General features: G+C 34.4%; 1 protein-coding gene across 7 annotated transcripts; it reads left to right on the top strand.

The window, feature by feature from the left end:
- Positions 1-4,510: 4,510 nt before the first annotated feature.
- LOC107490066 (DNA (cytosine-5)-methyltransferase DRM2) lies at positions 4,511-12,327 on the top strand. Of its 7 annotated transcripts, none has more exons than XM_016110837.3 (12): positions 4,511-4,662; positions 4,746-4,812; positions 6,042-6,083; positions 6,139-6,285; positions 6,952-7,051; positions 7,134-7,180; positions 8,290-8,346; positions 8,499-8,612; positions 9,221-9,320; positions 10,315-10,406; positions 10,687-11,415; positions 11,665-12,327. In XM_016110837.3, the coding sequence occupies exons 3-12, from the start codon at positions 6,081-6,083 to the stop codon at positions 12,097-12,099; spliced, it is 1,824 nt and encodes a 607-aa protein (XP_015966323.1). In that variant the 5' UTR covers positions 4,511-4,662; positions 4,746-4,812; positions 6,042-6,080; the 3' UTR covers positions 12,100-12,327. The 7 variants fall into 7 exon arrangements, with proteins under 7 accessions (XP_015966323.1, XP_020998617.1, XP_015966322.1 ...); XM_021142958.2 differs by having other exon boundaries at positions 4,512-4,662; positions 6,151-6,285; XM_016110836.3 differs by lacking the exon at positions 4,511-4,662 and having other exon boundaries at positions 4,669-4,812; positions 6,151-6,285.
- Positions 12,328-13,222: the final 895 nt, after the last annotated feature.

The raw sequence follows: 13,222 nt of genomic DNA, 5'->3' as shown, positions 1-13,222 counted from the left end.
CCGGCGGGTTGAGAATATCTCAACCCTGACCCTGCTCATTCTTAACCCGTGGATATCCGATCATGCCCGCGGGTTACAAAAAAGATGCAACATTATTATATAACTTGATGATAATTTAAAATAGAACTGACTTTTATGAAAAAAAGTATTAAATTATCAATTAATGATATTCTTTTAGTGGCTAATAATTTTTTACATTTACGGAGAGATTTTTGGTTCAACATCCACTTAAAACATATTTTTATAAGAAATATATAACATATACATATATAGGGTGCGGGTTGGTCGGATAGGGTTGGGGTTCAACCCGCACCCTACCCTACTCAACCCGATCCGACCGGGTGGGTCGGGTTGGATACCTGCGAGTAGGGTACATATTGCCACTCCTACCCAAGCTCCTTCACTCTGACTTCCACACACAAAGGCACAGCGCCACCCCTTTCTCTCTGATCTCTCACTCTCACATCAGTTCACTACCACCGCACGTTCACCTACTTCGTCTTGCCTCTCGACGGATCCACTGCATCGTGTGTTCTCGCTAAATATACCGCACACCCACGTCTCGTCTATTCCGCTCGTTGTCTCTTGCGTGCGTCTCTGTCCCTCCCTCACCTTTCTTTCGTGGATTTTCAGATTTTTCATGGTTGATTCCCTGATGTTATTGATGTAAATTCTTTCAAAGTTTATTGAATGAGTACCCTAAGATTCACTTGCTAACTAGCTCATTGTTCAATTGTCCTATTCATCTAATTATTCTTGGACGAGAAAAGTTTTTAATTTATTTTTGTAGATGGTTAAAGAGGAGAACAATTCTGGATAAGGGGTGTGTGCCCCTATGTATTTATTGTGTTTGGTCTTCTTACACCTTGTGAAGATAAAAATTGGAGCATATACTGCATATAATTATTTTCAATCTGCGAATGTGGTTAAGCCAGATGCATCGGTCTTTTGCCTTGTTCTTGATGTTTATGTGAGGTTTAATTTATTTTTGAAGGGCTTGTTGTCGATTAGATTAATGGCGCTAACTGGGACAATGACTGATGCACACACCGTTGTAATAGTTTCACATTGATTGATGTTGTTGCTAAGCTTGAATTAATAATTTGTTGAGCTTGCATTTCAAATTGAATGATATTGATTGATGATGTTGCTAATCATCATGATAATAAAGAAAATAGAAAAGATGTTGGCAAAGATACAAAGGTTATAAGCAAAAGAGAAAACATGAGAATCGAAGAAATCTCAATTCATTGAGTAAATACCTATAGTCGTCTTTGAAATTCGTGTAAATACTCAATGTAATCCTCAAAATTCCGATTTTTTCATTGTAGTCTTTTAGATAGAGCTCCGAGTACTCAAAGTGGTCCCTGGGTATATTTCTAGTGATGAGTCATCACCGGAATGCTGATGTGGTCTCTGTTTGCCACGCTGGAGGGGTTCAGTAGCTATATGAGCTAGCCAATTTTTAATTTGTACCCAAGTTGCTCCCTCCCTTTATATTTAACCCTAAATTTCCATTGGTCGTTTGATGAAGTAGACGAGGATACAGTTGATCCCAAATGGAAAGAGATATACTTCATTGTTGTGCAACTCATATGAGGTAGTCATGCATTGAAAGTCCTTTAAGTATGTAGATTTTCTCTTTTTTCTTAATGCTTTTCTAATATCATTTAATTTAAGGTTGTGATATGTGTGCAGCATTGTTGTTATGACATGATGGAAGTGATGATACAGATACTTGCTCATTGGGTATAACATGCGATGTAAATGCAGTATTGGTGTTAGAATTTGATTGGGTGAATGAGGATTCATCGGATATATTATTAATAGTTTATGCATATGAGATGGTTGAGTGATGTCAGCAACAATTTTTAATTTGGCATTATGCATAAAATCTTGTAATGTGATCTTTAAATTACTTTGATATTGGTATAACAGTCAATATTTACTTCTGATGTAAAGTTAAGGCTCTCATTAGACATGTCTCTGTATATTGATGAATATTGAAATATTCTATCAGATTATGATTTCAGAAAAAAGTGGCAATGGTGTTGAAGAAGGCTAGTGCAAATGGTCAGATCATGAACTGTTTATTTTTCTCTTCATCTTGGTGTTCTTCACCTAAACTCATTTGAGATTGGCTCTTGTTTGTACATAAAAAAAGAGATACCTCAGTTTTTGCAAGAAAATACAAGATTCTTGGACATGCTTTAGTGTCTATTAATCAAATGGAAGCCATTTTGGTATTTCAAGGCAGTAGAATTTTATATATCGTGTGTTTTCAAACCTATTGTGGTGTCACGCTCTCTTTCATGTCTCCATTTTTTATATATCGACAATTGTGGGAGTTTGAAATATGTGGCAACGTTATGGATGGCAACACCTCAACTTGAATAACTCTCATTAGTGGCTTGTCCAGAGATTGATTTGTCTGATACAGGACATCCACACTGTAGCCTCAGATTTCTTGAAATAAGCAACATTGAGAAACTGGTGAGCTCTGCAACATTCATGCAAACAAAAATTTGGGGATTTAGGGTTAAATATAAAGGGTTCAAATTGAAAATTGGCCAGCTCATATAGCTATTGGACCCCTCCAGCGTGGCAAACAGAGGCCACATCAGCGTTCCGGTGATGACTCATCACTAGAAATATGTCCAGGGACCACTTTGAGTACTCGAAACTCTATCTGGAAGACTAAAATGGAAAAATCAGGATCTTAAGGATTACATTGAGTATTTATGTGAATTTCAAGGACGACTATGGGTATTTACTCTATGAATCTATTATAAATAGAAGACATAGGTAGATAAGTAAATTTATAATTTATTATCGTTTTTTAGACGTTTAATGTTATAGTGACTAAGTTGAAAAAAATTATTTATTATAAGAACTCAATTGAAAAAAAAATATAAAGACCTAATTAAAAATTTTGTAAAACTATAAGAACTTATAAAATAATTAAACTTTTTAAATATTATTTAAATATATACAACAACAGCAAACCCTTATCCATTAGGTGGGGTCGACTACATAGATTAAACGATGCCGTTGAGCTCGATCATGTATCATGTCTATAGAGATATCATTTACATGTAAATCTTGTTTAACCACCTTATACATGATCTTCCTAGGTTTTCCTCTACCTTTCACCCCTTGTCCATCTTCCATCTTATTCGCCGTCCTGACTGGGTGTTCTATCGATCTTCTTCTCACATGTCCAAATCACCTAAGACGCGATCCTACTATCTTTTTCATAATAGGTGCTACTCCAACTCTCTCTCTTATATCTTCGTTCTTTATTCTATCCAATCGCGTATGACCACTCATTCATCTCAACATCTTCATCTCTGTCATACTTAATTTATGTTCGTGCTCCTCTTTAACCGCCTAACACTTTGTACCATAAAGTATAGCCGGTCTGATAGCAGTGTGATAGAATTTACCTTTAAGTTTTAAATGTATTTTTTTTGTCACATATAAAACCAGAAGCATTCCGCCATTTTGACCAACTTGCATGGATCCTATAATTTACATCATGTTCAATCTTTCCATTATCTTGTATGATGTACCCAAAATACTTAAAACTTTTAACTTTTCATATAATGTTTTTTCCAATCTTCACCTCTGTATTAGGGTTTTTCCTTCGACGACTGAACTTACATTTCATATATTCCGTCTCGCTATGGCTTATGCGCAGACCATGTACTTATAGAACTTCTCTTCATAAATACAACTTCTTATTTAGACTATCCCTTAACTCTTTCATAAAAACGATATCATCGGCAAAAAATATACACCATGACACAGGTTATTAGATATGCTTTGTGAGTACTTTCAAAACTAATGTGAAAATATATGAACTTAAAGATAATCTCTGATATAATTTTATACTAATAGAAAATTTTTTTGTCAATTTCTTTCCTTTCCTTTCCTTTCTATTTCCTTTCTCTTTATTTCTTTCCTTCCAACAAAATATAATCGAATTGTAATTCTATCATACATATTTTTAATTACACGACTATATATAATTCTTATTCTCTTCCTTCGATATATAAACTTAATTAAATATTTATATAATTTTTTTTATATTTTAATATATCAAAATTAAACTCATTTAAAAACTTTATTTAAGCTTTAAAGTTATTCCTATATTCAATGTATCTGGTCAAACACATGTTAAAGTGTTGAAGGACACTTTTGTCATATTGTGTTAATTGTGATAAGTGGGAATGAAAAGGAGAGATTCCTTTCCATTTTCACCTAACACAATTTCCTACACTATGATTCTCAACAATGCTTAAATCACCGTTCATTTATCTTCATCAAACTCTTATCTTCCTCATAAAAAAGAAAGAAAATAAAAGTATTCAAATCCAACGGATTAGAACCAACGGTTACTATTACTGTTAATATTTTTACCGTTGTGATTTTGTCGGTTAACATGGATATTCCAACAGTGGAAAAAATTTTCCAAGAGAGAGAAAATGCGCGAGTGGCGAGTGCGGTGAAAACTGTGCTGTTTTTTTCGCGTTAGATGGTGATGGTGACGATAAATACCGATTCTTCGCGCCGTGACTCGGACTGAGTCAGCTTCCTCGGAACTTCAAAACCTCTCTGCTCTTTCTCACGTTCTCTCTCTCAGCAAAGCAAAATTCGCATGCAAGTGTTTTCTTCTCTGATGATGTTGGATTTTTTTCTGAGGTTAGTGTGGTAGTTGAGTTTTTTGTGTTGAATTTTTGCAGAGGAGAGAGAAATCGACATTGTAGATTCCGTCTGAGTTTGCTGATTTGGAGAAGGAGAGAGGAAGAGGCAAGTAACTGTTCCACTTCATGCATTTGTCTTTTTTTCTTTTCCAATTTGTTGTTAATTCGGTGAAATTTTATGGTGTTTTGGGTTAGCTAACTAAAAATTCGAAGATTTTTTTTCTTCGAGGGTATTTGTCATGCTTCTGGGAATGGCGATTTTTTTTTGATATATTTCACATTTATAGTTCTTGTTTTATTTTGGTATCAATGCATGTGTTGTTCTGAGTTGTGATTACTGATCCCAGAAAGAGAGAGCCTAATATGTGAACCCTAGCCTAATCGCTTAGTCTCTCTTATTGGCTCTCTGTTCTTTGCTGCTACTGCTGCTACGAGTTCCATCTTTCATTGGGTCCCCCCCTTTTTTTTTTGGGTTCTCAATTCTATCATAAAAAAGTGTGATTTCGTTTTGCTTATGTTTAAATTATGATGTTATATTTATATTTTTTCAGGCACTAATTATAATTTTTCAAGAGTTTAGAAGTTAACTACCTTGCTTAATTTCAAGTTAACTACCTTGCTTAATTTCAACAGTGTGCGAGGTTTATAGCATGTTTATTTTTCTAATTTCTGTGTGAAATCCATTGTTGTTTGGCCCGTTTAGTTTTTCTGTTGAAACTGGAGCAGCATTGTAATAGAGAGGATGGAATGTCTTGATGAGTAAAATAGAGTCTTGTGCATGCAGCAATTCATTGGCCACCTCCAAACCCTTAAATGGAGCTCCGATTCGCGACGGATTAGTCGTTGGCCCCGCTGAATTGATGGATACCATGGAAAAAAAAGGTCTATTTGGGAGGTCAGAGCTGAAATGTAGTCGTTGTGATAAAACATTGTGTGCGCCCGAGAATCAAATAATTAAAACCGTAGTTTGTTTGAGAGTTTTACAAAGGATGGGAGGAAATGATTCATGATGGAATCACAAAGAAAAACAGGGTACAGTGATGCATAATTATGTGTTGGTATAATTACATGTTTTTTTTTTCCTACTAAATAAAGTTGGGATTTGAGAACTCCTTTGCTTTGTTCTATTGGATATGGTAGCTGTTCTGTGATCCTCTGTTCTTCAGTACTGTTTCATGATAGTTGCTTGAGATGTTCTTTCCCAATAATAATAATAATGATGATGATGATGATGATGATGATATGCTATCCATTTTGGACCTTTTTTCTACTGGTTGGTGCTTTCGCATTCTTATAGCTTTGTAATATATGACCATTGTTTCTTTGTGTGGGCAGCCCGAAGATCTGTGTCTTTGCAAAGCTGAGAGATTGAAGATGGTATGATTTACTAGTAAAAAATAAGCTTATGGCTTCTGCTCCTTCTGATGTATAGGAATTATTGCAGGGTGGCGATGAGTCTGGTGGGGAGAGTGATAGCTTTGATTGGAACAGCGAAGATGAGCGTGAAATTGAGAACTTTCAGTCTTCTTCTTTACGTTTAACTGTTCCTAATGGAGCGGTTCTCACTGGGTCTGGAGAGGTAATGTTTTAGACACTTATCTTTCTGTGTAAGTTTATCTTTGTGATCAGTTGAATGTCAAGAAAACAGATTAGATGCCCAATTACCCAGAGAACAAGTGGAATATAAAATAAGATTGAAAGTTTTCAAATACAATTTTTTTAAAAATATAATTGTATGAATCTTGTTAATATAATCCCTTTTATTGAAGGAAAAGGAAGGACAGTTAAGGTTAATACACGTACATTTTCTGTAGAAATTATAGTACTCTTCTAAAGATGAAAGCTGGTGCAGCTATAGTTTTATTTTGTCCTTTACTGGTTCTGAATGTTACATTGTAATCTTGTATGAATGATGTATAATTGACTAACAATTACAATTCAATATATGATTAGCTAACCTTGTAAGTCATTGCAGAAATCTGCTTTTGAGAATTAAGGCCTTAGAAAATTGTTTTATGCATATCATGTGCATTTAAAATTTGTAGAATTTATATGCTTATTTTTTCTTTGTTATTATTTAATGACTTGAATTTTATAAGGACATATTACGTGATTTTGCATCCACTATTTCTGTTATGCCTTGTACTGGAAATCATTATAAACCCAAACCAAATATGGATAAGACTCCGAAAAAGAAATGGAATTTTTAAAATGCTAACATGAAACTATCGTTTCTTCTCTTAAGGCAAGCCCCTCTGCAGGTCCATCTAATTCCAAGGTATTTGATCATTTCGTGAGTATGGGATTTCCGAGAGAAATGGTCTCCAAAGTAATTGAGGAATATGGTAATGGTACTACTTCACCAAATTTGAGTAAAGATTTTGTAAGTTAGGTTCACAAGTAATGTTTGCTCTGATCAACATCCAGGTGAGGAAAATGAAGACAAACTACTTGAAGAACTTCTCTCGTACTCGGTGTGTTGATATTTTCTTTTTGCTTATTTATTTATTTTTGTGTTAGTGCCACCCATAGTATTGTCCATTGGAACTATTTCCTTGTTATACGCAGTACCATGTACCATGATGTAGTTGTCTCACCTCACCCACACATAATTTAAGAAACCGTTGTGTCCAAGTCATTGGCAATTTTTTCTTTGTTCTGCATGTGTAAACAGCACATACTAAACTACACAATAAATCAAAGATCAGTGTGATTTTTTTCTCTCTTTAAATTCCTACCTGGGTCGTATCATTCAGGAATCAGGATCCACTCACCTACATTTAAAGTGTTATGCTACTAATATACAGTTTGCAATTTTGCACATTGGATATGTTAACATATTTTTGTTCATGTGTAAACTCTATTGGGTATAATTAAATCCCAGCTTCCACTCAATTTATATTGATATGAAATAAGTGGTAATGAAATAATGAATTAATTTTGTTGGTCAGGAGAAATGCTTCTAAATTGTTTCTTTTGTCTCTGTTGTGGTATGGGATTTGGGGATATCTTAGTGGCTTCTTAAGGCCTCATCATTTTCTTGTTAAAGGGGGAACCCCTTTAAAATACGCTAAGGTCACACAAACAAGAATTTTTCTCCTCTTTTTTTTATTTGTATGGAATTATTACTTAATTAGTACTGGACTTTTACCAGTTTGTGTCTTGAGTTGCCTATATATAATCGAGTCTTAATACAACAGGGATAATATTTTACAATCCCCGGACAAGTGACCTTTCTGGGCTTGTGGTTACCATGTTAGTAAGAATTAATGTGGAAGAATGCCTTCACAAAATTTGGAGGTTCACTAGAGTATTTTAAACAAGTATTCTGTTTCCCATGTTTATATGAACTAATGCTGATTGCATTTTGTTTTTGTCCCTTTTTTTTCTCTATTTTTTAATTTTTTATTTGCAAAAACAATGACTTTTCTTTCTCTCTTGGCCTTTCAGTTTGGTCTTCTTTGGCTTGATAACATTTTCTACTGAGTTATTGTTCACACATTTATTGTACAATTTAATTTTTCTTTTTGAAATTTGAAGTGTTAAATGTTAGAATTATCTTGATTTTTGTAATTATTTGCAGGTTATAGAAAGTTCTCCTCAGCCCCAACAGCGAATTGAACCAAATCATTGCTCTTTGGTAAATTTTGGTTTTTCTTTTTTATATGTTTTTTTGTTGATGCTCTTTCTGGCTGTCTTTACCAACATTTTTTTAGTATATTGTTTGCCTATTTTTCAATTTCAAGTATAAAAGTTAGCATTGTCTTGGCATTTATGTTATTTTATTTGTAGGTTTTAGAAAGTCCCCATCAACCACAAGTAAAAATTGAGCCAGATCTTAGCTCTTCTGAAGGTGGAGTGAGCTCTTGGGAAAACTCAGATTCTGATGCTTTATCCGATGAGGAGGTAGTCTATGCTCTTTCGAATATGATGTCTTTTGCCTAGTGCTCATTGTTTGTATGATTTGAATTATAATATAATCATTGTATTCTGTCTTTGTTGCTACCATACTTAGTACTTCAGCATTAGGAAATAAAGTTATGGTCATATTATCATTTTCAAACATGGCTTACATTGAATATATAAACACATTCGTATAGCTTTATGCAACAACCGTTGAGAATTAGGTTTATGATATTGTATCAAATCCACAAGGATTGTTTGCCAATAACCCATGCTTTAATGCCACTAGACTCTATATTAAAGGGTTTGTTAGATATACAACCATTTACATACCTTTAGATAACAATGTAAGTTTTTTGAGGAGATACTCTGTGACAAGTGACAACATAAATTATATGGTTATGTTCCTTTATTGGCACTATGGCATTCTCTTGTCCATGTTGCCAATCCCATCTAACTGGGCAAGGTATCCATGTATTGCACAGGTAAAATGAAATTGTTGTGATTCATGTGATCATACTTGCTTTTATTTGTATATCTGGTATTCAAGAAAAAAATTTGGCTGCAAGTTTTTTATTTTAATTATGGACTGTTTAATTACTTTCTTACAGGAAATGACGAAATCTCTTCGTGGGAGTGACAACATTGTATTGACGTTGGTGAAAATGGGGTACAAGCAGGATGAAGCCCTAATTGCCATAGAAAGATTAGGTGCATTTTAAGGATTCATTATCTTTTTATTTGACCGTAGTTTCTTAACTTTTTGATTTTATCCTTATTGCATGAATTTTGTTACTAGGGCTTATCAGTATAACTCAATATTTTATTTAAGCATTTTTGAATACAGCTTCCATGTAGGAATGTTGGTTAGTTTTGTGGTAAGGTGCATCTTAGATTAGTGGATAATGAAATTTATTATTGTGGGGCTGGTCGAAGTGGCGGAGTGCGTTTGGTTTTATATATGACAAAGAAGTACATTAAAAACTTAAAGGGGAAATTTTATCGCACTGCCATTAGATCGACTATATTATATGGAACAAAGTGTTGGATGGCAAATGGTGAGTATAAACATAAATTAACTGTGGCAGAGATGAGGATGTTGAGATAGATGAGCGGCTACACACATATGGACAAAATAAGGAATGAAAATATAAGAGAGAAAATTAGAGCAGCGCCTATTGTAGAAAAGATAAAATTTCGTCTCATATGGTTTGGACATGTGGGAAGAAGATCGGCAGAGCATCTGGTTAGGAGGAACGAAGATATAAGAGAGAAAGTTGGAGTAGTACCTATTGTAGAAAAGATGGTAGAATCTCATCTCAAGTGGTTTAGACATGTGGGAAGAAGATCGGCAGAGCATCCAGTTTTGAGGATGGATGAGATGAAAGGTAGAGAGGAGACGAATGGTACAAGAAGACCCAAAAGGATCATACATGAGGTGGTAAAAGGATATCTACGTGTAAACAGTTTCGTTGTAGGCATGATACATAATAGGGATCAGTGGAGCCAATCCATGTAACTAACTCCACCTAGTGGGATAAGGCTGCTTGTTGCGCAAATTACATCTTCAGCAATTTAGCTTGATCAACCACGATAATGACCTTCCATGAAATTCTTTTCTTTGTGTTCTTAAGTTTACGTAGTTTCTATCTGTTTGACTTCTACTCTATTATATTGGCCTCATTTAGGTTATTAAATACTGCAGGTTGCAACTCTTCTGTAGATGAACTAATAGATTTTATAGGTGTTGCTCAAATGGCAAAGGCTGAAGATGCTCTTCTACCTCCTGAAGAAAAGGTAGTATATTGATATTATGGGATGCATTAAATAGAGGAAAATGATAATGCTACTTCTCACGTTTTTTTTTTCTGTTGTATGTTTGTATAAATTTATTGAAAAAAAGAGTGGCACTGTCAAAATAGGAGTGACATTATGATTTTCCAAAAATAGAAAATCTAATGCATGTAATTTTCTGATAATCTTTCACCCTTTAAATTGTATGGTCAGTCATCTATCCGATAATTCAGTTTCAAGCATTTATTAGATCTTTAACTAATTTTCAACTCTATTTTCACAGCCTGGCATTTCTAAGTTAAATAAGCGAAGATATTATGAATTAGAAGTGTTGGGAAGGAAAAGGCCTAAAAGCTGTGAGAAGAGAATAATCAGTGAAGATGATGATGAGCCACTTCATCTTCCAAACCCGATGATTGGTTTTGGGGTTCCTACTGAGCCAGCTATCATAAAACACAGAAAACTTCCAGACGATGCTGTTGGGCCTCCTTACTTCTATTATGAAAATGTGGCACTTGCACCAAAGGGGGTTTGGCAAACTATTTCTAGGTTCTTGTATGAGGTGGAACCTGAATTTGTTGACTCAAAGTTTTTCTGCGCTGCAGCCAGGAAAAGGGGCTATATCCACAATCTTCCCATTGAAAACAGATTCCCACTTCTTCCACTTCCGCCACGTACAATACATGAGGCGTTTCCCCTAACAAGGAAGTGGTGGCCTTCATGGGACACTAGGACCAAACTAAATTGTCTGCAAACAGCTATTGGCAGTGCAAAACTAACAGAGAGAATCAGGAAGGCTCTAGAGAACTATGATGGAGAGCCACCTGAGGATGTCCAAAGGTTTGTTCTTGAGCAGTGTCGGAAATGGAATCTGGTTTGGGTGGGAAGGAATAAGGTTGCTCCACTAGAGCCTGATGAAGTTGAAACACTGTTGGGTTTCCCAAGGAACCACACTAGAGGAGGCGGGATAAGTCGAACTGACAGATACAAGTCACTTGGCAATTCATTCCAGGTATGAGAATATTTTCTATGTCTATATCTGTATAATCTATATATGTAGTTTGAAGCACCCATCAATATCCTTTGGGGTGAGCTTGCCGTCATAACAACTTTATCAGCCTGCCACTCTGCTAAAAATTTTGTGCAGTTTCGATATTTATTCTTGTGTGTAACTTCCCATTTGGGTTTGATAGCTTAAGACGAAAACGTTGTTTGCTTTAGAAAAGCTACTTATATTTTCTTTATATTTTGTTTGTTCCAGGTCGACACAGTGGCATACCACTTGTCAGTTCTGAAGGACATGTATCCCAATGGTATGAACATTCTTTCTCTGTTTTCTGGGATCGGCGGTGCTGAGGTTGCCCTTCATCGTCTTGGCATCCCCCTTAAGAACGTTGTTTCAGTTGAGAAGTCAGAAGTGAACAGAAACATAGTTCGAAGCTGGTGGGAGCAAACAAACCAGAAGGGTAATCTTATTGACTTGGATGATGTGCAACAGCTAAACGGCGATCGTATCGAGAAGCTGATGAACACATTTGGGGGTTTCGATCTCATTGTTGGCGGCAGCCCTTGCAACAACCTTGCTGGGAGCAATAGGGTAAGCAGGGATGGATTAGAGGGTAAAGAATCTTCCCTCTTTTTTGATTACTGCCGTATTCTTGACTTGGTTAAGAATATAATGACCACCAACCAATGAACTATGTCTAAAGAAAGAAAGAAAGAAAAAGGGAAAAAAAAACTGTGTTTAATGTTCTTTGTAAAGTCCAAACATTTTGGATGTTATCTAACTTGGAAACAGTTCCCACCCCATTTTTGTTGCCAAAGTAAAGGCAACGGGTTTAAATAAGTTTTCATTTTTCACATTTGTGATTTCACTTTTACTATTTTAAGAAAATGACATTGAAGACTCTTCGACTTATTTTTACCTGTTGGATTGATCTTGTTTATGCCTTATTTCAAACAAACTTTGCTTTTAATGATGGTCTTGAATCTTGCCATGTTTGGAAGTTTTAATGATATGGAAGACCAAGATCAAGTTTCTAATATCATTAGTAACCAGTTCTGTTCTAGGAACAAAGTCAATCAAAACAATTAAAAACTAAAGTGATTGATCTATTGTAAAATCTATTCTCTATTATTCTGTCAACCTTATGAATTCAGTTAATTTGTGAATTATATCAATTTAAGAAGGAAAAAAAAATGCTAACAAACTCAGCTCATGTTTGATGCAAATTAGTACCATACTAAAATTAGTTCATTTTTTAGTTTATTTTATTTGTTCTGTACTCAAATTAGTGACTGGGCTTGTTCTTAAAACTTTGTTTATCAAGCTTTAGATTAAGATAGCCTTATTATTTTTTAAATTTTATCGAACCAAACCATAAATTTAATTTTATGTTAAGAGTTAAGGCAATATTAGATGTATTTTAAAATTAGTTATTAAAATTAATTATTAATATAAAATATATAATATATAATTATTGAATTTTGATTATTCTGGGTATATAAATAGTATTTTTGTTATTCAGATATTGAATAAATAAATTATTGGATATAAAACATACATTCAACGAATGTTCACATTTTCTTGTTTTGTGTTTTTAGTATTTTACTAGAAAAATAAATTACTATTTGTATTCATGAAAGATAGAAACGCTGACAAATGTATTCATACAAGAATAAAATGACAATTGTACTACGGAAGATAATTTCTTTGTGCCAAGAATACTCTAATGGACCGATTGTGTAATCAATGTCTCGATATTCTTAATACACGAAAGTCATTTTCTGTTTTATTCTTATACAGGTACATTTGTCAG

This window comes from Arachis duranensis, chromosome 5 (genome assembly GCF_000817695.3).
Source record: "Arachis duranensis cultivar V14167 chromosome 5, aradu.V14167.gnm2.J7QH, whole genome shotgun sequence".
In the NCBI taxonomy this organism is placed as follows: Eukaryota; Viridiplantae; Streptophyta; class Magnoliopsida; order Fabales; family Fabaceae; genus Arachis; species Arachis duranensis.
Note: the sequence above shows the minus strand (reverse complement) of the source record. Positions and strands in the feature narration are given on the sequence as shown.